This window comes from Engystomops pustulosus, chromosome 2 (genome assembly GCF_040894005.1).
Source record: "Engystomops pustulosus chromosome 2, aEngPut4.maternal, whole genome shotgun sequence".
NCBI classification, from domain to species: domain Eukaryota; kingdom Metazoa; phylum Chordata; class Amphibia; order Anura; family Leptodactylidae; genus Engystomops; species Engystomops pustulosus.
Window position 1 is genome coordinate 71,420,898 of NC_092412.1, and position 24,031 is coordinate 71,444,928.

At 39.5% G+C, this 24,031-nt stretch overlaps 1 protein-coding gene across 4 annotated transcripts in view; it reads left to right on the forward strand.

Moving 5' to 3' along the window:
- ENOX1 (ecto-NOX disulfide-thiol exchanger 1) overlaps positions 1–23,764 on the forward strand; it is a 355,077-nt gene extending 331,313 nt beyond the window's left edge. For 3 of the 4 annotated variants that reach the window (XM_072135263.1, XM_072135265.1, XM_072135261.1), the window contains 4 exons: positions 9,032–9,085; positions 17,533–17,635; positions 19,284–19,369; positions 22,395–23,763. In XM_072135263.1, coding sequence (XP_071991364.1) covers positions 9,032–9,085; positions 17,533–17,635; positions 19,284–19,369; positions 22,395–22,526 — 375 coding nt within the window. In that variant the 3' untranslated portion in view covers positions 22,527–23,763. Of the gene's footprint in view, positions 1–9,031; positions 9,086–17,532; positions 17,636–19,283; positions 19,370–22,394 lie in introns of all 4 variants that reach the window. The other variant, XM_072135262.1, reaches the window with a different exon arrangement.
- The last annotated feature ends 267 nt before the right edge of the window (positions 23,765–24,031 follow it).

Sequence of the window (24,031 nt, forward strand, 5' to 3'; positions counted from 1 at the left end):
GCCCCTGTCCCCCAGTATATAGCCAGCAGCCCCTGTCCCCCAGTATATAGCCAGCAGCCCTTGTCCCCCAGTATATAGCCAGCAGCCCCTGTCCTCCAGTATATAGCCAGCAGCCCCTGTCCCCCAGTATATAGCCAGCTTCCCCTACTCCCAGTATATAAAGCCGTCAGACCCTGACCCCCCATTATATAGCCTGCTTTCCCTGCCCCCCCCAGTATATAGCCTGCAGCCTCTGCCACTAGTATATAGCCTGAAGCCCCTGCCCCCCCAGTATATGGCCTGCTTCTCCTGCCCCTAGTATATAGTCACCAGCCTCTGCCCCACCAGTATATAGCCTGCAGCCCCCCCCACAGTAGACAGCCTGCTTCCCCTGCCCCCCAGTATATAGCCCACTTCTCTTGCCCTAGTATATAGCCATCAGCCCCTGCCACCCCACTGTATAGCTTCAGCCCCTGCACCTAGTATATAGCCATCAGACCCTCCCATCCCATTATATAGTCATCAGACCCAGCCCCCCAGTATATAGCCAGCAGCCCCTGCCCCTCCAGTATATCTCCTGCTTTCCCTGCCCCCCAGTATATAGCCAGCAGCCCCTGTCCCCCAGTATATAGCCTGCAACCCCTCGCCATTCAGTATATAGCCTGCAGTCCCTGCCCCTAGTATATAGCCATCAGACCCTGCCCCCAGTATATAGCCTGCTTCTCCTGTCCCTAGTTTATAGCCGTCAGCCCATGCCCCCCCTCCAGTATATAGCGTGCTTTCCCTGCCCTCCCCCCGTATATAGCCAGCAGCCCCTGCCCCTCCAGTATATCTCCTGCTTTCCCTGCCCCCCAGTATATAGCCATCAGACCCTGACCCCCCAATATGTAGCCAGCAACCCCTGCCCCGCTAGTATATAGCCATCAGACCCTGCCTCCCCAGTATATAGCCTGCAGCACATGCCCCCCCCCCACAGTATATAGCCTCCTTCCCCAGCCCCAAGTATATAGCTTGCAGCCTCCTCCTTGAGATATACCCTGCTTATAAGGAGAAAAAAAAAGTGTACTCGTCTGCCGATGCCCCTCCAGCAGGACCTCTTTTATACATCGATGCTCCGGAGCATCAATATATAGAAGAGGAGCCCCTTCTGAGCCTCAGTGAAAAAAACTGACCTGGCATCAGTTTTTTTTTTTTTGTGGACCCATAGACTTCTAATGCCTTTCATGACTGAAAAAAATAGGACATGTTTCATAAAACAATGGGAAAACACCCTTTAACCTCTTGGCGTTCTGCGTCCAATATATCGGACGCTGAACGCAGTGAGTTCTTAATGCTCAGCATCCTATATATCGGATGCAGTGTATGCCGTGCCGGCATCAGGATACACTGCATGTCAGCTGCAGCCAGTAGCTGACATCCCAGTGCAACACCCGAAGTGGGCTCCGATCACAGGTGTTTAACCCCTTCGGGGGGTGCCGATCGTTGCTATGGCAGCCTCGAGGTCCGATCAGGACCCCAGTGCTGCCTTCAGGCAGTGCCATTAAGCTAGCGTCTATGACGCCATCTTAAAGGCACAGTGTCAGTCTATGCACTATGAACTTTGTTAAAAAAACCTGTTAAAAACCCACCACAAATTATGAATTTTAACTCTTTAATCCCACAAAAAATGCAATAAGTTATCAAAAACCATATTTACTCCAGAATGATAATGTTGAAAAGTACAACATGTCCCACAAAAAACAAGCCATAAACCAGCTCCATAGCCAAAAAAGTAAAAATGCCGTCACATGGCCCCAATAATAAAAAGACTAAAATTTTAAAGCCTACAAAAGGGGCTAATGAGGAAACTAAAATTCTGGCAGCTGAAGAGCGTTCCTTCCCTTCTGCGCCTCGCTGTGTCCCCATAAAACAAGTAACAGCCACATGTGGGAGGTCTCTGTACTTGGGAGAAATTGCAGAAAAAATTGTATGGTGGGTTTTCTCCATTTATCTTTTGGAAAATAAATTTTAGGGCTTAATGAACGTATAACCGACAAAATTTGACCATTCTAAATTCCACCTCCATTTTGATTTAATTACTGTGAAGATCTCAAGGGGTTAACAATCTTCCTAAAAGCTGTTTCTGATAGTTTGAGGGGTGCATACAAACAATTGTTTAAACTGGACAACCTCTTTAATATCATTATCCTTGGGGGGGGGAAATTACATTTGAGTTGCAAGTTTTGTATTCTATAATTGTCTAATTTACTCTAGATAAATGATTTTGAGATAATGAAGATGTGTTGAGTGCTCTACTACATCTCTACTTCATCTCTACTGTAAATTTTCCATTTTTTTGTGCAGATGGGCATTGATACCAATACTGCTGAGGACATGATGGGTAGTAATTAGAATTTACTTGCCATTTATTGTGGTGTTAGATAAAATTAGTTTGTCAAATGTGACTTCATGTGTAGCGACAGTTCATTAATGATGATGTATATACTGTATGATTCCAATGAATTACACACATCTTTTCCATAAGCTGCATATCGCTCACAGAGCCACTCTTCCATAGCAACAAACAATACATTATAGCGCTTCCTGAAATAGGTTTTTGCACATATTCTTGTTATGTTCCTCTGGATGTTTGACAGGTACATGTTCTAGCAGGCGGGCCCCAGGCTTGTGCCACCTTTATAATTAAGTAACCCAGCCGCCTCATTTTGGCTTATTCCATATGGAATTGGCTGGTAGGAAAATCATCAATGCAGAACTTGCCTATAGCTTAGGGAAATCACAGTAAAATCCTCCAGGGTACACATTCTATTATCGACTTAAATATGTTCTTCTTTTGTATCAACTTGTTAGCGTCTAATATGGACAAAGACAGGCATTACAAAGAAGATGACACACTGCCTAATTGATTCTCATTAATTCAGCTTTATCTTAATTAAATATATAGAATCTGCATTTTTCCTGCCCATTTCAATGTATAATACCTTATAGTGATAGATAACACTGCATACTCTTGTGTTAAGTTCTATTATGCCTATATTAAAAAAGCCTATATTTTAAAGTGCTCAGAATATAGCACATTTTTATACAAGAAACACAATATACACAATGTTAAGGACAGTTTAGGTAAGTTGTAGGGGCTCCTAGGTTTAGTCTGTGCAACTCTGCACAATGCTTTACAATGCCAGATCAAGTTATTACTGTCTGGAAAGTAAATCCAGTGGCATTAGTGAATTTTAATAAACTTTATTTATTTTTAAATTTTTATTAAGACGAGCAACAAAGTTACGGATAATTCACAAGGTGCATGGGGTTTGTCTGCACATGAGGCACCTTTACTTATAGTTACATCTGGTATAGAATATAGAATAAACACTTAATAAATTTTATTGAACAGAAAAAATGAGCATATAAATATGCCCTCTAATAAATGTGATATTTATACATGTATTAAGTTCCAACTTTCTATATTGATGCCTCACTTGATCTCTGCTTGCTGTCATTCAAGTGGAAGCTTAATTGATTAGTTCCTGTGGATAAAAACCACATATTTAGGCTTGAATCCAAAAAGAGTTTAAAATGTGCATCAAAATTAACATTAAAAAAAGTTATAAGGGGGACAGGAAGCTCGGTCTATAGTATATCAGCCTTGTAGCCACATTGCAGACATCAAAGCACTCAACTGATCGGTCAACAATCAATAACTGATGACCTATGCCATGTATAGTTCACGAAGTGTAAAAACCTCTTTAAAAAAGTGGGCCTACTTTACCTGTAAGGGAAATGACCAGCATCAGTGAACCGTAAGGTTCAAAATGTAGCAAATTTATTAGATGGAAAAATTATTTTAATACGTTTTTTACATACAGAATGTCAATCTTATGGGGTTTTTCAGGAATCCAGGAAAAAAAGAAAGTGTACTTACCCTGCTCTGGTTCCCGGTTCCAGTGTCACTGCAGTCTTATGGCCTTGACAGTGTGGCCTGGGTCACGCAGGGACATCACTTGAGACATAGGATAAGTGACGTCCCTTGGTCCACTGATTGGCCAAAACTGGTTTAATGGCCACCAGGAAAACCCCTTACATAAACCTGTCCGCAAAATCATACTTTATTATTGTACTATTATCTAAAGATGGCAGCAATATTATAATACTATCTGTACATAGCTGGCAATAACTTGTAAAGGTAACCCTAATAATAACCGGCGCTACAGAATAAGTGGGCTGGGAGCACACTGAAATAGCTCCAGTGAAAATGTTTAATGCATGTCAGCTAGGAATAGAACACAGAAGACATTCTCCAAACAATGCTTTATAGGAATAAAAATAGATTTTATTCTCATGTAATTTCGTTTAGTAACTGTTGAGTCAACACTGTGATAAATATAATCGTACTTCACAGCTTTACCAACATTTACTAATTGTCAGCACTGTTACCTCCGCTTCATTTTCTGTAAATGCTGCTCAATATATATAGTAGATGCAAAAGAGCAATTCTCTTCAATGTTTTGAAGATTAGGGACAAATCTGCCATTTTCAGGCACCAAAGCAATTCCAAATCTTTTCTGTTTTGCTTCGGATAAATCTTTAAAAATGGCAGCCAGCTACTGTTATTTTTTCCAGAGCTTCCAGAGGGTTTGGAAAAAATAAAACCTTGTAACAAATTAAAGAAATGAGCTAGGACCTTTTAATACAAAATCTAGAGGAGATTATGTGCCAATTTCCAGAACATATAGAGCAACATTGGTACAAATGAAAGACATGACCTTGCATAAAGTGAGCTTGTTCTGTTGATGTTACCTATACCATTTGCCCATATGTTAACATTGGCATGGTGTTTTATGACTACTGTTGAATGGAAGAGGACCCTATATTCGAGAAATTTCCATAAAATTTTGGCACATTATTTTTCAAAAACCATGTTTTGTGCCATTATTCTGTTATTCCTGTCTTAATAAATTACTGATTTGTCAAAAACATGACCCATGTATAATTCAATGGTATATATGTATGGATCTTAAATATGACCCGAAAAGCTTGTTTCTAGGTAGTATTGAACCTCCAAAGCAAGCTCTAAACTTGACTTTTCCCTGCTGATTTTCACTTGACTAATGGAAAAGAATTTTTATAGGTGAACAAGTGAGATTTAACATAAAAGGATATTTTATACCCTAGTAGTTTCGGGTGGGAAAATCTGGTGACCATGTCGTTTTAAATCCTCCTGGACCACCCATTGACAAAAGGCGTCAGCAGGCGTGGGTCCAGAGTCTGCAGAGACTTCTTTGGCTGTGAGCAGGACAAATAGTCACGTCTGTAGAGGTTACCGTATATAATCGAGTATAAGCCGGCCCAAGTATAAGCCCAGGTGCCTAATTTTACCACAAAAAGCTGTGAAAACCTATTTACTCAAGTATAAGCATAGGGTGGAAAATGTATTGGTCACAGCTTCCCGCCAGTATATAGCCAGCCAGCCCTTGCCCTCCAGTATATAGACGGCCAGCCCTTGCCCTCTAGTATATAGCCGGCCAGCCGCCTGCCCCCCAGTATATAGCCAACCCTCTGCCCCCCAGTATATAGCCTGCCAGCCCATATCCCCCAATATGTAGCCTGCCAGCCCCTGACCCCCAGTATGTAGCCTGCCAGCCCCTGACCCCCAGTATGTAGCCTGCCAGCCCCTGACCCCCAGTATGTAGCCTGCCAGCCCCTGACCCCCAGTATGTAGTCTGACAGCCCTTGACACCCCCCAGTATATAGCCTGCCAGCCCCTGCCCCTCCAGTATATAGCCAGCCCATCCCCCAAGTATATAGCCAGCCAGCCCCTCCCCCGAGCATGCTAACCCTATAAAAAAAAATTAACACTGTACTTACCTTTCCGACGGCCCCGCAGGTCCTTAATTTGCTTCGGGTCCTCCTGCTCCATCTTCGGATTCCTCCGGCTCCTCTTCGGGTCCCCACACGTGGCCAGCACACATTGTGACGTCAGCTGCTTGCTGATGTCATTGCTTGTGCACTGCCAGCATCGCAAAGGGACCCAAAGAGGAACCCGAAGATGGAGCCAGGCACCTGAAGCATGCAGGGAACATCGGAAAGGTGAGTACAGTGTTAATTTTTTCGTAGACTCTAGTATAAGCCTAGTTATGGTCTTTCAACACAAATTTTGTGCTGACAAACTTGGCTTATCCTCGGGTATATATGGTTATTAGAGCTGCTGGGTCTGATCAAACATCTGCATCAACAGGAGGTCATTTCCCCTGTACCTGGGGCTCTTGCAGATGCCCCAATTACAGGTGAAAACTAGAAGTAACATAAAATGTAAAAAAAAAGAAAGTTAAGGTGATATTTGTTTTCAACTATTTCTCATGTCTGTCCCTGTAGTGCTAGAAGGTCACTGTAGGATGGACTTTAACCACGTATTGTTTTGTAATTACAAGATTGACTGCCTTTGCTATGTGACTTTCGTATAAGCTTTTGGAGACAAAGATTACCATATGAGTATGAAATCACCAGCTCATCATCTTGCTTTTAGTGAGTCCACTTAGCTGCTGTTCGCTATTCAAGTTCTTGAAGAACAACAAGATTGTAGCAGACAAACTCTTCTGCTAAGATGAAAGCCACAAGTACAGTCAGATGGTAACACAATGCCCCATCATGTCATCATGACAATACTTGTAGCTTTTAACTTATGCCCTAATAAAGAAAAGTTTGTCTGCTGCAACCTTGCTGGAGGTTTTTCCGAGTTCTTCAAAGATTTCCATATAGTTTATCAGAACAAGGCTTCCTCTGTTAAATATTATATATCAGCTCTGCATTCCATAGATATCAATGTAACATGGTTCATTCCTTCACTCACTGTAAACTTTCAAACTTCCTTTCTTAAAGAAAAAAAGAAAGAAATTACTTTTTAAATTAATTCTCTTGTTGAATAAAATAATTACGTATTGGGAAAAGGATGAAGGGAGGAAGCAAATCTATTGTTTCTAAATTGATTTTGTGTCTACTAAAAGCACTAATTACACAGTGTGTGAGTAATAGCCTGGAATATAATTGTTGTTTATCCTGTGTGAGAGATGGCTAAATAATATATGTTAATGTGCATTTAGCATAGATAGTAGAATGGAAAATGTAAAGTGCTTGTAGCTTCTCTATATTGTCCAGAACTCAAGTTCAATGTAATCTGACCGTTTAGTTTCAAGTAATGTTATATTCCTTATGCACAGACATATTGGAGGAGATTTATCAAAAGTGGCTCAGGGCAGGAGCGTTCTAGTTGTTCATGGAACCAATTTATAAACAGTTGCTTAGTTTCCATGGGCAACTGGAACAGATCTGCTCTAAGACACTTCTAATTAATCTCCTCCTAGTTTTGGCAAACTGTATAGGTCACTACCAGAACTGTAGGGGTTCGCAATAAACAAGTATTGAAGATTTTGTCTTTGTTGCTACAAACCAATGAAAAATACCCCGCAGTATGTTATATCCTATTCTCTTTCCGTGTGATATTCAGAATGCTACTGGTTTGTTCACAATAGTATGCAGACAGGCTTTTATTTTTTCATTGCCATTCACTTTGAGTTCACCACTAGTTAAAATTGTGGCAGCCAACCCATGTACCCCTGAATTTGAATTGCCTAATGTATGTTGATTTAATCTAGACATACACTGTTCAAACCATTTGCAATGATTATACTGTATTTTTAGTTACAAAATGTTATGCTGTATTGTAGTCACTTGCAGATTTTATTAATAGCTTAGTAGACCTGTAATGGTTATATAAACCAGATTGTACAAGCTTTAACCTTCATTACCGTGTGCTTTCTGAAGGGACACTTAGTTATACAAGTGCTCATGTGTTCCCAGTATAGCGTTTTCTGCTAGTCCTGAGGAACGGATAATTGTTTTTGTTATTATATTTTATAGTAGCTACTAGTGCGCTTTACAAAAGTAATAGGTGAAACTGCTTTAACAAGAGTCACTGGGGATTCCACTATGAGAAGTAGATTGGATTGTAGATTCCTCCTGCCTGCTTCTGCCCCAATCTGTAATAACCCTGGAACCTAACCTGTTAACAACTTAACCTGGCACTGTGAGCGCAGGCTAATTAATTCACATATTAATAAAATAAAGTTTTTTACAAATTAGATTAGGTCCAAGATTATTACATTACAGATTAGGGAAGATGCCAGACAGGAGGAATCTACCGTCAGATCTACTTCTGAAAGTAGTTTCCTCATGGTAGGTTTCTGTTAAAGGGAACCTGTCTCCATGAAAATGCAGATTGTACATATTTTCCTATCTCCAGACAGCATGTTGTAGAGAAAGGGGGAGCTGACTGTACATAGTTTCTATCTGCAGGCATTGTGTTATATAGAGCTCAGAAAATATAGGCTTGATGTGCACATTCACTGTGCATGAAGCAGCGAACTGTGCAGGTGCCAGGGTGTAGGGCTCACCGCGCATGCGCGAGCTTTCCTGTGCGGTGAGCGGACGTCACGGAGGGAGGGATGAGAACATGGAGGATGTGGGAGGGGAAATAACTGAATAATTACCAGCGGGGGCCGAGAAGAGACTTGTGCAAATGAGCAAGGAAGCGTAAAGATTTAAAAAGAGGCATCGATCGGAACTTTTCCAGGACTTGTTGGCAGGAAGCCAGATAATCTTATTCTGGGGATATTACATGAATGAAGGGGAGCACAGATGCCATTCTAACTGTATGTAATGTACTCTGCTGTGCCTATTGGTAACTGTCACAAGTGAAAATCTGCCTTCTGGTGACAGGTTCCCTTTATACAATGGCAAGTAACAGCCATCCTCTACAAATACACGTTTGCTTTCTTATTAATATCGTGGCTGGCATACTATAATATTTAATACAAATACATGAGAAAGTTACATTATAACAAGGCCATTGATGGTAAGTAAATAAAGGTTTTATAAGACCATAGAGTCAGTTTTTTATTGCTTCAGCAAATATCTGGATACAGTAGTGGGATTAGATACAGTATTTAATAAATAAGATGTTGTAATAGTGATTTTTATTTTTATTCTTTATTTGCAGCTTAAAAATGCCAAAGAAGTTGCAGATTCCAATAACCATGACTACCTCGCCAAAGTAAGTACCATAATACCAAACTTGCCAGTGTCCAAGCATTCAGCAGATGACAGCATTGTCCTCTAATCCGCAGCAAGATGTCTTACCCATTGACACATTAATTCCTTGTGTAGTTTTCAGGACTGTAATTATTTGCATTGTTTGTCATTTGCAAGCCTTACTCATCAGGAACATTGAGCTGACACTGTTTTGGAAACAGAAGGAAATAAATCAGACATTGCATTGTGATTTGTTACGGGGGGAAAAGATAAACTGTGTCTGCATTGTAGCACGGATAAAACCCGGCACAAAATATCCATTATTCTGAAAAGCAATTATTAGGTTTCTATTCATTTCCTGCTTTCATGTTTATTAATTACATAGCTTTGAGTAACATTAATCAGCTGAAGCTTTGAGAAAACACCTAGAGAGGAACATCAGGTTCCTGAAGCCTAAAGGGCAATTTTACCTGAAATGTCGGAGTTCCATCATTAATGTAGAAGTGCAGCATTAGGTTTGCTTGAAAAAATATGTTCCTAAAACTTCAAAGGGATTATGAACAAGAAGTCTTGTGACCACATATCACCCTTATAACTTTCTTGCTGTGGGCGCCAGTCCTTTCCTGCATAAAGCGGCCTCCCTCCTGGGGAAGGGGTTTATCTTGTGCAGCGAGTAGCTCCACTCGCTTTCCAAAGTTCAAAATGGAAGATTACAATGCTTTGGTTGTGATTTTAAATTTGATCACAATTTGGCAGGGGCAATAGTGACTCACATTGATTAACTCTCTTTGCAAAAATTTTGAGATAACAACAACTTTACAGACAGACACAACAGAGAAAATAGCTGTTATAAAACAAAAATGCCCATAAAACAGTCTTACTGCTCATGTCCCTACACCAAACCACTGGTTTCTGCAAAGTTCTTTTCATCTGTGTTATTGCATTAAAATGGGCACCACTGTTCCATTCAAATGGGGACTTTTTTTGTGATTACTGGGAATCTCTGTGGTCAGTTGTCATAGGGGTAAGTGAATTAATGTGATTTATTATCTTCTCAATCTGTTTTTTCCCCAACTGGTCCCAAAAACGGATCAAAAGTTGTCTTCAAAATGTCTCACAATTGTCACATCTGGCAATTTTTTTTTCAACTTTACGAAATAATTTCACCTTTTACTCCTGACAACAAAGATTTATGATGAGCAACTTTTTAAAAGGCTTAGTAGCAAAATTTGCTCCAGTTAATTTTTATTGACAGTTTTCTTGATGCTCTAGACCTAGCATGGCCACTCATGGAGGAATATATATCTGTCCATCAGTGGCCTTCAATGAATAACACTGACAATCGCAATAAAAATCAGACACTGTAATGAACAAGGACATAACACATAATCGGGCAGAATTATTAATCTTCTATCCTGTATACTTAGACAAGACAACTTAGACCTTTACTGCATCTGGTTAGTAAGCACATTATGATAAATATAAGTCTATAAAAATATCATTTTTTTAAAATTTTACATAGAACATTTGTAGGATGCCCCTTTTAACTAACCTGATCTGGGCAAATAAAGTTGCATTTAATAAGGGCACCCAGGATAGAAATCTTCTGCAAATCATTGCCTTTTCTGGACTCTTGTAATAAGGTAATAATGTGATGAAATGCACTAATATCATTTGGTGTTAAGTAGGTCATTGTGGTGACTGCTGGGGATTAAAGAATAATAGTATAACGAACATAATGTATTTATGACTGATGTGCTATGGGGGCCACAGACCTGGGACAGGAGCAGATAACTGCAGCAAAGACACATTACTTTATTTGCCGGCAGATTAAAATGGCCGCACTGGGAATGGCTGTGGAGTGTAAGCAGGCAGCGATAGACAGCTAAGAAGTAATCAGGGCGCAGAGGAACTAGCCAGCTGTCGGATAATTCACTGGCTAATCCACTGCATTGATCTCTAGGTTTAAGATTCAGGAAAGCCTTGACAGCATTGGGTTTTCAAACCATACTCCAGAGCCTCAGGGCACAGAGCTCTAATTTGGGAATATCAGAAAGTACAGAGCAATAGGAGGAGTTAGGAAAGAGTTACAAGATTCTCAAATATTGGCACATACACGATCTGCATGTACAACTCGATGCTCATCGCATGACAACTTTGTTTCACAGTTGTTTGAGAGAAAGAAGCCAATGCTGCCAGAAAAGGCCATCACTTAATAACTGTACATTGCAGATTGTTTGTGCAGTCAATGATTTTGCTTCCAGCAAGGTTCATGTACAACAGGGGAAAAATTTAGCAATTTACCAACTATACTGGCATACATTCAGAGAAGAAAAAAGTATGTCTGTTCCTTAATTCTCACGCCTAGTAACTACGGGCTGTGCTTTTCCTGTAAGTGCATGCATTTGTACTCCATGGTTTACCTTTTGGTATGTTTCATTATAGGGGGATGTAAGTGGCACTTTTCATTGAATATTTAGGTCAAATTTATTTAGTTATTTATTGACATCCTGCAACTACCATCAAGGCGAGCACAGTGCATAGCTAGTATTCAGCTCTTATTATGGCCTGAATCTGTAGCACAAAATGGCCAAAATGTATGAAAACTGGTGTAATCTGCACTTTGTACCAGAAAATCCAGAAGTGTTGCTCGCTCTTAGTTAATCTGGTCTGTTTTTCGGATGTACACACAGTTACCCCTTTGTTTTCTTGGTGCACTTTGCTTCGTACAGTTGTGACTGAATTGTGGTGAAGCTCAGTAATAAATGTGGCGCAAACTCCCACTAAGCACTACCGCACACCCTTTTAGGTGCACACTTTTCTAAAGTGTCAGACAAAGTGCAACCGCGACACAAAAGTGGCCCAAACACTTAATAAATACATATGCAAGCTCCAAAGACACTTTTCAGGTGCAAACTTAGACAAAAAACTTGGGCATACACAATGAAATATCAGGGCCAGTGTCTGTACATGGGGAGTAAACTTATTTCTCACACTTGTATGATTTCTATTAGGCTCTATCTATACCTCTTTGTTGTTTGAGAATAGTCTTTGGAGACCAAGCTAAGTTGTTGTAGAGATGTGCCTGCTGCTAGAACTCTGTGTGGCAGTGACCTGGTCTCTAATCTGAGCTGCAATTTCTGAGGCTGGTGACTCGGATGAACTTACCCCCTGCAGCCGAGGTACTCTTGGTCTTCCTATCCTGGGGCGGCCCTTATGTGAGCCAATTTCTTTGTGGCACTTGATGGTTTTTGCAGTTGCAGGCACTTAACAAGTTTTCACAATTTTTCGAACTGACTGATCTTTATTTCTTAAAGTAATGATAGGCACTCGTTTTTCTTAGCTGCTTTTTTCTAGCCATTATACAAATTCTATACAGTCTATACAGTAGGACTATCAGCTGTGTATCCACCTGACTTCTGCACAACGCAACTGATGGTCCCGACCCCATTTATAAGGCCAGAATTCCCACTTATTAAACCTGACAGGGCACACTAGTAATGTGAAAACCTTTTCAGGTGAATACCTCTTGGAGGTCATCAAGAGAATGCAAATAGTGTGCAAAGCAGTAATCAAAGCAAAAGGTGGCTACTTTGAAGAACCTACAATATAAGAGATATTTTCAGTTGTTTCACACTTTTTTGTTAAGCATATAATTCCACATGTGTTCATAGTTTTAATTCAATCTACAATTTTTATAGTCATAAGAATATAGAATACTCTTTGAATGGGGTGTGTCCAAACTTTTGGTCTGTTCTGTACATGGGCCTATGCACATGGGAGTTGTTTCCATATCCAACTGTCCAACATGCAAAAACTCAGAACAGGTCCTTAGAAGTTTGTGGTTCTTGCAGTCTTTTGTACTATCATGGAAGTGCCATTCGGACCTCATACTCAGAGGGCACACAGATTGTATAAAACGAAGCACGGTAATGTGCACATAGCCTTACTTAGCTTTTATTTAGGTTTTACCCTGTGTTTCCATGTACACATCAAACCGCAGAATGTTAATCACAGCCAAATACATTAGAGCTCTCCAAGCTCAGTTATAAATAAAAGTTTATTTACAGATGTAACGAGTCTTAACAGCATATTAAAGAGGTGCTAAGTACAATTTTCTTTTAACAGTGTGCCGTGTTAAAGCATTTTTGCGCTTTATTTGACTCTTGTTCTTCTATGTTCAATCCCTGATCAGCAAACTGACCTATTCACACTTCCTAACCAAAAGGCAAAATGGGGAAACGGACTTCCCCATGACAAAGGTGATTTTTAGGTGAAGATACATGAATTTCATACACAAGGCCAACAATGGTGTCCATAGCTCTCATTACTGCTGTCTTCAGTAACCTTTAATTTAGTTCTAGTTGTTATTGCTGTATACACCAGCAGAATTAATAGCAATTGGGGTGACAAGTTTCTTAAAGGAAACCTGTCATCAGAAATTGGCCTAATAAACTAATACTAGTATATTATCAGGTAGCATAACACCTTCTAGTTTTTTTTTTTTTTCATGATCCAGTGTGATGAGATCATCCAGAAAAATTTACTTTGAATTGAGATGTAAATTGGTTGTATAAAGTCAAGGAGGCGGAGCGTTTAAAACTAAAGTCAAGGTTTCAAACTGTGAATGCCCCCTCCCCTGTGATTGAGATTGTTCATTGAACTTCAGGGGATCTGGTTACTGATGTCTCTGGATGTAGGATCATCAATTACAGTTAAGGGGTTTTCTGAGGCAGGGAGAGCTTGATATCAGCATTAATGTCTCCACCTCCTTGACTTTATACAAACAATTTACATCTCACTTCAAAGTTGATTTTCTGGATTTTTCCAGCACACTGGGTCATGAAAGAAACACAATCTGGAAGGTGTTCAGCTGCTTGGCAACATTCTGGTAGTGGTTTGTTAGGTCAATTTGCGATGACAGGTTAGCTTTACATGTACTCAGGATAACAAAATAACACATTATTTAATTCACTGTTATTAACGAAAATACAGCATTTCACAGATATAAGTCCAACCTGTCTATCAGTCCTGGTGTACACAATTTCAGTTGCCCCTATACACGACCCTGTAACTTCTGACTTGGGGTCGGGGACGCCATCTTGCATTTCTGTGACCATTTCTGTGTGGCCATGGAGCCGAGTTCTTCTCACTCTGCTCCCTGCAGTTAAGCCCCGCCCCTTGCAGCCCAGGATGGAGCTCACACTGACACATACTCTGACATCCTGTCCGCAGCAGCCACTACAACGAGGTAACAGTGAAGTTTTTAGTGGGCTTATACAATTTGATCAAAATGTAACTAAGAACCTTCGAGTTCGTTATATTATGTAGCCTAGCGGCAGTAGATCATAGTGTTATTTGCGGTCCAGTTCTTTTCCCCATGTTGGTTTACAAGATACAGACACATAAGATCTTACCTGGGGAGGCACAGCAGGAAGGAACAGTAGATCTAGTGTGTTGTGGTAGAGCAAAGATGTAGCAGAGCGGATTGTGTCATTGTGTGTAATATACATCTCATGGATCTCACCATCTCATCTCTAATCTGTCATATCTCTATCTATGTATCAGATACTAGTAGAATGTTCAGAAGCTAAATGAAAGTGTATATAAACCTTGTACCCTGATAATGTAAGCATATTGTCAGCACACAGCATCTCATAGCACAGAGGAATCATGAAGAGTCCCCACCCACACCCTGGAATTTTACACTGACCTCACTGAGTAATAGGAGCTAAACAGCAATAAAACTGAGTAAAATTGTGAACTACAGGGTTACAAATTATCTTTATTGTGTTAATATCACTAGTGGATTGTAATTTGAGAATTTTTTTCATGGAAAAACCCCTTAAATGCCATCATAGCAAAAGCATCTCTGTAAACCTTCCTGTTGTCTGGTTATCACCTTATCTGAAGTCTTCCAGATCTATCTTACTACCTGGCCCACGATTACATAATCGGAATGAATCTTTCCCCTTTTTATTTTACTGTATGACCAGACTGCATAATTAGATAACATGAAATTGTAAATTCATTCTAGTGAACTCAAGTGAAAAGAGATAGAGAAGTTCATACACTGCATACAATTTTTTGTCCCCCCACCTACCATTACTGTTATTATTTGCTAGGACAAATTATTATCATGTAAAGGGTTCCTCTTTATGCCTGCAAGCATAGATGTTAATAGCTGTGAATAATGTTATAAGACTATATTAACAGCTTTATATTACAAAAGAAACAACCTTAATTTGTGGAAACGAAAATACCTATGTTGTGCATAGTACAGGCAAATTACAGATGTGCAAATTTTCTATTGAACCGAGTAATTTACTGTAGGGTGACATCTTATCACAAAAAAAAATTAAGGCTTTACATCGGTTAATTGCTCTCCAATCTGCAGGCAGCATGTTATTGAGCAGGAGGAGCTGCGCAGATTGTACACAGTGTCCTATCTGCAGGCATCATGTTATAGAGCAGGAGAAGCTGAGCAGATTGTACACAGTGTCCTATCTGCAGGCATTGTTTTATAGAGCAGGCGAAGCTGAGCAGATTGTATACAGTGTCCTATCTGCAGGCATCGTTTTATAGAGCAGGAGGAGCTGAGCAGATTGTACACAGTGTCCTATCTGCAGGCATCGTTTTATAGAGCAGGAGGAGCTGAGCAGATTGTACACAGTGTCCTATCTGCAGGCATCGTTTTATAGAGCAGGAGCAGCTGAGCAGATTGTACACAATGTCCTATCTGCAGGCATCGTTTTATAGAGGAGGAGGAGCTGAGCAGATTGTACACAATGTCCTATCTGCAGGCATCGTTTTATAGAGGAGGAGCTGAGCAGATTGTACACAATGTCCTATCTGCAGGCATCGTTTTAGGCATTGTTTTATAGAGCAGGAGGAGCTGAGCAGATTGTACACAATGTCCTATCTGCAGGCATCATGTTATAGAGCAGGAGGAGCCGAGTAGTTTTGTACATAGTTTCCTCTCTATAGGCAGTATGTTAGAAATCAGGATATTCTACAAGTAGCATGTTATAGAGCAGGCGGCCCTGAACAGATTATACATAGAATCCACTCCGCAGGCAAAATGTTATAGAGCAATATTGCACATGTTATGGGGCATATTGATTTACAGATTTTTGCAGAAAAAGAATTACTTTTTTTATTTCAACTTCTGTTGCTTAAAGGGGTTGTCCGAGTTCTTGAAGAAAAGTTAAAAGTGGCCGGGACAGGGCTGCTTAAAAAAATAAAGCTATACTTACCTTCCGGTGCCCTCCAGTATCCAGCGCTGCTGTCACTCCGGTCCGGGCGCCATGTAAACAAACATGGCCGCCGGAGCAGCGCTGGATTCAGCTTCCGGCCGGCCGTGGCCGGGCACGCCTATCCGTCCCTATACACAGCATTGTGTATGGGGGCCGGAAGGTTGTCGGGTCCAGCGCTGCTCCGGCGGCCATGTTTGTTTACATGGCGCCCGGACCAGAGTGACAGCAGCGCTGGATACCGGAGGGCACCGGAAGGTAAGTAGGACTTTATTTTTTTTAAGCAGCCCTGTACCGTCCACTTTTAGCTTTTTTTCGAGAACTCGGACAACCCCTTTAACAAAAAAATTACTCAACAATTATCACATTATTGTACAATATTAATAACCCCCATCATTCTAAATATACATAATAATGATATTTATATTATATTTAGGATCACTTATTTATATCTCATTGATATCAGGATTATTTGTGGAGGCAGTCATCTAGTTATGGGGCGGTGCTTTCACTCCTCCATCTTTAAAGATTTGTTCAGTGTTTGACCACTCCTGGTTTTGGCTCAAAATAACTGGAGACCTAATGGGGATGTGAACAGGCCCAATTAGGTGTGATTTTCTTGTCCACTATAAGCAATAATTTTTCTGTTGTGTGCACTGCCGCGGGGTATATAATGAAGGAAACATATCCACTATTTGTACGGAAAGCAGCGCCTCCACTGTACATTATATATGCATATTCTGTAGGTGTTGTTTTTCTACGTGTGTTGTAAGATTCTTGTTTCATGGATGCCCTAATAAATGTCTTATTTGCATACAATTTGCATTTGCACAATGGTTGCGATGTTCTATTATTAATTTAATGAGTAAAAGCATTTCCAATACAGAAATTCATTTTTTATATTTCAATTACATTTCCTTTCATTTTCTTCAAGCATAAATCTCCCTTATGTTTACGAGGCCGCTATTTCAGTTTAATTAAAGTAGCAAAACATTCACTGCCAATTCTCAGCACCATGAAAGGTGCCTGCTCAAGCCAAGCATCATTTACATCATCTCGGGAAGATATATAGTCTACATCTAATAAAGTTTTTTTCCCTCTCCTCTGTTATTTTGAGTGCAGGAACAATTATAGAAAAACCGAATACTCCTATATCGTTACACTAATGTGATAGTAAAAGAACTGCTGAAAACATGTAACTCTTTTCTACTTGTAGGAAAATGGTACGGTCAACGTTGCAGTGTTCAATCACGATAAAGAGAAGGACTCTGATAAACAAAGACAGGCTCTTAGATCAGAAAAAGAAGCCCTGCTAATAGGTAAGACAATACTTGCAAGTAAGCTACGTTCTGTCTGAGATAGTCTTCATTCGTAGGCCACAACTGCTCCAATAGAATTTCATCTAAAAGGCCATTATTTACTGAAAGTGATCAGTACTCTTATTTAAGAGAACCTTCATTTACACTGTGTAGAGAGCAGACGGTATAAGTTGTACGTAGATCAGTGACACCTAAAAATGTCTATCATTTATGATCACAGATGTCTCATGTACCATTTTGTATGTGTGCTGATGATCCTTTCCTATTTTTGAAATTGCCAGGTATAACCAAGTTTAGTAGTTGTTTACCCCTAGTAGTCCCCTATGGATGATTGCAGTGGCAGCACATCAGCTCTATAGCCATTTCATTCTAACATTTGGACTACCTATAAACAATGACTGTTGGTGGGAAAGTTACCCTCATGGTTATACCTTCCATATCTTTAAAGAAGCACTTGTGCAACTTAACATACTGGGTGAGGGGAGTTTATCATTCCAGCTTTGGAACTTTTTGAGGCTTTTACACTCCACATGCCACAAAGGATGGGGGGGGGGTCATTACAAGACGGCCCAAGGTTGGAACACCCTAGCCAGCCAAATTTAATATAACCTGTGCCAGTATACCAGTGTAAGTTCTATCTGAAATTTAGGCTAAGTTGGAACTTGAATAGACTTCAATTGCGATGCAGGCATGCTGAGCTAGAATTAGTAAATAATAAGTGATAAGACTAATGCACAATGCACCAGTCTAAATAAATCTCCACAATTTGTTCTATTCCATTTTATGAATCGATATTTTTAATTCTATTGCTGCTAGATGCAGCTTCACCTTATTAGCTGTGGTGTACTTCGGCATGTACTATTATTCGCACACAGCTCATTCCTCAATAACAAGAAGCAGCTATTTAGCATGTATTCTATATACAGAGAATTTGGCTTTTTCCGACATTCTTTTTAATCTGATAGTTGATTTCAGTGAAATAGCAGTAACTACATGATGGGGGACTGCCGCTTCTTCACAGGACCATTTAGCTGTAATGGGAATTAAATAGTTTTTATGACTACGAAGAGTGTAATTATTGGGAAACTTCGAGTCAATGTGTTTCATGACACATCTATATAAAATATTTTCTCGAGGGAACATCCACGCTAAAGAAAAATGATAATTGCCTTATTCCAGTAGCTGCAATTTTGTATTGGCAAATCAAGCATAAAATGGATGGTTAATAAGCTTCTAGCAGAGTGAATTGGAAAGACACCATTCTACATTGTTTTATCTCAGTCACCTGGCTGCTGAAGAGCGTTTCACTTCTGTGAATTAATGGATTTATTAGTAGAAATTTTGGTTTTTCCTATGAAATATCTCTCTGTTTAACTTTAAAAATGGTGTGTGATGTCAACTTCACATAATGTTCCAACATTCAATTGAAATTTTGGAAATATTATAAAGCAAAACAAAAATTGGCGGCCTGTGGCTCACCAGCTGTTCTTGCTGGGCTCCAAGTACCGATCCAGCTGGGGACAAGTAGCGTTTTGTAACAGCTGAAAAGCCTTAGGTTGCTTTAATCTGTGTGGATATTCACAAGCAAAGTGCCAGCTAATCCTGCACCATTATTCACAACAAATATTTATGTTCTGTCAAATTTCAGGTATCATTTCAACGTTTCTGAATGTTCACCCATTTGGAGCAAATATAGAATACTTGTGGTCTTACCTTCAACAACTGGACTCAAGGGTAAAACATACTCGTTGTATTTAATATATGTGTAGTGTAAATGATTATAGTATCTATTGTGTCTTATGGAATCATTTCCATTAGTCCCTGATTTTATTTAGTCCTAACTTGTCCGTTTTAAGGTAAGGGCATTTTTTTATTCAATGAAACTGCCATTTCTATTTATATAAAGGCTATACAGGCAGTCCCCGGGTTACATACAAGATATGGTCTGTAGGTAGGTTTGTTCTTAAGTTGAATTTGTAGGTAAGTCGGAACTCTATACTTTATCATTGTAATCCCAGCCAGAACTTTTTTGGTCTCTGTGAAAATTGGATTTTAGAAATGTTGGGTTGTCATAAGAATCAATATTAACACTAAAGCTTCATTACAGACACCTGTGATAACTGTTACAGTTGTTTATTGTAGCCTAGGACTAAAGTACAATAAATTACCAATATCCAGAGGTCCGTTTGTAACTAGGGGTCGTTTGTAAGTCGAGTGTTCTTAAGTAGGGGACCGCCTGTATTCACCTGTGGGGGCATTTATTTTATTATTATTCATGATTTGGTCATATATCAACCAAGAACAATGTTCAGGAAATGGGCAGGAGAATGAGGGGTCTTATGGATTGCTACTGAACAACATACTGCAGCTTTCTATGTAGTGGAATTTGTCATTTGTAATTTTCCCATTAATCAGTTACAGAAATGGCAGAAAGGGTGTTTGTTGCCACAAATTGTCCAAATGTAAGCCTACTTTTATTTAATAAAAATACAATAAAACTGCTCCAGAAAAGCACATCTTTCAGGGGACTCCCCCTAAGAGTAGACCACTTCTTTAAAAGACCCTTTTTTTGGTGGTATGCACAATACAATGGTTATTTCTATACGCCTGTCAGACAGCTACCAGACTGCCTCAGAGATAGTAAGTGGCAGGCACTAGGGTGGCAACTTTCTTCCTATTGAACTAGGGCAGGTATATACAGGAAGCAGGGCACATCTAAGAGCTGAGCAGTGTACAGGCAGTGCTCAACTGAAGGACACCCGACTTACAGACAATCCCTAGCTCCAGATGGACCTGTCTGCCCACTGTGACCTGTAGTGAAGCTCTCTGGAGTCCCATGTTGCTATAATAAGCTGTAAGGTCTCTGTAATGAAGCTTTATTGATATTCCTTGTTCTCATGAAAGCACAAATTTTTGACCAAAAAAAAAGGGTCAAAAAAGATTTGGTCTGGAGTTACATTTATAAAGTATACCACTCCCGACTTACATACAAACTCAACTTAAAAACAAACCTAAAGAACCTATCGTGTACAAAACCCGGGGACTGCCTGTATTACTACTAACTAATACTTATATGCAGTCACCTTTAAGGAATGCTTATCTTTATTGCCCAATTCCTTTGGTGCTGGAGAAAACAGATGAAGAATTAGAAAGTTCTACCACATGGGTCTAGGTTTCTTGACATGATAATTGCTGGAGTATCGTGGGATATAAATTTGCTTTAGACAGCTGCTCCCTTCCTGTGATTCTAGTGTTTCAGGGTATTCATAGGGCATTCATAGAATTAATGTTACAGTGTTCAGAATAAAGAATATTATAAAATGTTATGACAATAATATCCTGTCAAAAAACATTGGGCCTCCATATACAGGAGATGGAAATGATGGGGAGTAGCAGCAGTGACATTCTACTTTTGTACTGTATTAGTAAATGGCAGGCTATTAAGGAATTGTGTTATGTTCTTTATCATTTTATCAACCATAATGAATTAATTTGCATTCCTATAGATGCCACCTACATTTCCATGGATGTTCCACAGTTCAGTTATTTAGCGACTGTTAATAGACCTTTAAAATGAGGTGTTACTAATTTAACACTGTGGGAGGTTTCATCAAATGCAATTACAATGTTAATAGATTCCAAGTAATATTAGAATGCCATCAAAACACATTTGATGGTATAAACAGCATATTTTAGCTCGAGGGTAATAATAAACACTTTCTGATCAGGTTTTATGCTGGAAATGATGGCTGAATTACCATTTAAACAAAGAGCTATTGCACCAGGATCAGCCCACCTGTGGTTTAATACAGCAGCATATTAAAGAGAAATTTACAGTTAAACTGGTGGCCAAATGCTGAAGACTTTTTGTAAATCACTTTTTCCTAGAGATGGAGTAAAACTCAGTTCCGACAGTGCAATGTCTGCCATTCTGCTGCAGCACTGACTGCTTTGTTATTTAGGTGAAGGTGCAAGTCCATATGTGGATGTTGGTCAAAGTTTGTCAAATTTACAACTGTTAAGAGATTACATTAAAATTCACAGACTGAACGGTCTTGTACGCAGGACTCCTTCATCCAGGAAGTCAACAGAGACTCCAGTTTCAGCTCAACAGGCCCCATCGTAGTCAAATGTATCTTCAGGGTACCACTGGTGCCACCCATGACATGTTAGGGACCTCCATTTTTAACTTTCTTACTCCTGTGAAGCAAAACAGAAGTTCCCCATGGAAATGCAAACTTTGTCTAAATTATAGTCGTGCAGATGTGATCTTCTTTTTCCAACCATGCAGGAAGGCTTGACCAATCTTAAAAGTCTCATAGATGTTAATGAAGACAGCCATTCTTGTGCAGACACATTTTGATTCACCGCTTAAAGGAAATGAACCATCAAAATCAAGCGTGAGAAACCAGGGACACTGTGTGAGATTAGAACAGGAGGGAGACGTGCTCCTGCACAATGTAACAGCCTGTGAAGCCAGAGCACGGAGGGGCTCTGATAATGCCCTCAAGAGCCTTTTTGGCTCATTAACATTAGTTTAAAAGTAGATTTTAGAAGGGAGGAGACAAATATAAGAAGATGACCACAGTCCCACTGCCTGGATCTATGAGTAAGTGCCCCTGGTTTATCAGGCTTGATTGTGATGGTAGATTTGATTACCTTTGTGAGAGAAGACCTTTTGAAGATAATTTGACGCTGACTTAATGATCCCTGCAATAAGAGCCATCTTTTTGTAAGTTATAATGTTCTCTTTCCACAGATATCAGCTAATGAAATTGAGTCTTTACTCATGAGGTTACCTCGAATGTTTAAACAAGAATTCACTGGTGTAGGAGCGACACTGGAAAAGAGATGGAAATTCTGTGCCTTTGAGGGAATCAAAACCACTTGACTGCGCATGGTTCTAGAGACATTTAGCTAAATGCTGTAGCATGGCAGATTATGAAGTATTTCTTAGGTAATGGACTCTTTGCAAGGCCGATGAACTTGAACTTTAGTTACATCTGTGATGTGCTCTTGTGAGTGAAGATGTCATTGTGCACCAGTCCCTCAGCTTTTGTTTCAGAATTGTGATAGAACCTTTGCTGTAAAGGTAATTACATCGGATGTTTCATTTCAATCTAGGTAGCGATGAAAACGTCTAGTTCTGTATTAATGGTAACGTAGAAGAGTTAGAAGGACAAACAACTACTGAAGATGGCGTACACATTAGATTAGGGGCCCAAAAATGGTTTAATATTTCCCCAATGAGACCTTTATAATCGGTGCAATCTGGGACTTGGGTAACACAATGATTTTTTTCTGCTTAATGGTCTTAAGAATCTATCACACTTTTAAGCAACTTGTGTCTTTTCAGATATTAGTGTATACATTATATTACTGAACCGTCATAGACCAAACACCACCAAACATGAGAAGTCCGTATCAGATGAGTTACAGGTTGTCTACCTCTGACCTTCAGAGAAGATACTTGAAGTCTACCTTACTGAGATGCACCTGCTTGTGTGAGACCTTACAGGTCTTTTACACGCTTCTGCAGAATTAATTTTCTATCAGGGTATTCCATTATTACTCCTAGACAGTGGCTTTCCTTTGTATATTTATCAGGGATGTGTTTACCCCTTAGTAAAATAAAGCTGAACATTGCTCTCTTCAAATTGCTTGAGGACTCCATAGTTTAGTTATCCTTCATTCAATACACACAGAGAAGTAATGGGTAACACTATACCCCTCAAGTGTCATGATAAAGTGCTGCAACCCTCATCCGATTTGTCCAAATCCTTTGTGATTTTCAAGATTTGCCCAAACATGCATACTTTCCACAGACTGGTCGAAGTTACTTCAGATTTTTTATCTTTGGGTTTCTGATGAAATACAGCAGGTTTTAGTATTGCCAGAAGAAATTAAACAGTGTGAGCCTACTCATGAAAGTAAATCTAAATTATTATTTTTTTAATATAAACCACAGTCCAGAGTAAGACAGCATATACTGTAAATGTATCTTCCTGATGTAAATATCGAGCAAAATATTGTTTTTTTTTTTCTGTATTGGTATGTAAAATATTCCGATATATGCATCAGAATAAATATTCAATTGCATTGTTAACAAATTTTATATTAAATACTTGAAAATAAAACAGTTTTCCAATAAATATTGTTGTACTTACAAGGTCTTTTGTGTTTGCCTTTATTACATTGCACTAAATACAAATTGTGTTAAACGAATAGCGTTTACGAAGCAAGGACAACAAGAACCTCGATCTCTCTTTCGATAGACTTTTTTTTACATAACTTTTATTATTTATTTGCCAATTTTTTTTTAGAACCCAAAGGGACACTCACATGGGGTCATTTAATATTTTATATCATGCACTGCGTTATTTATGTAGTGCAGTG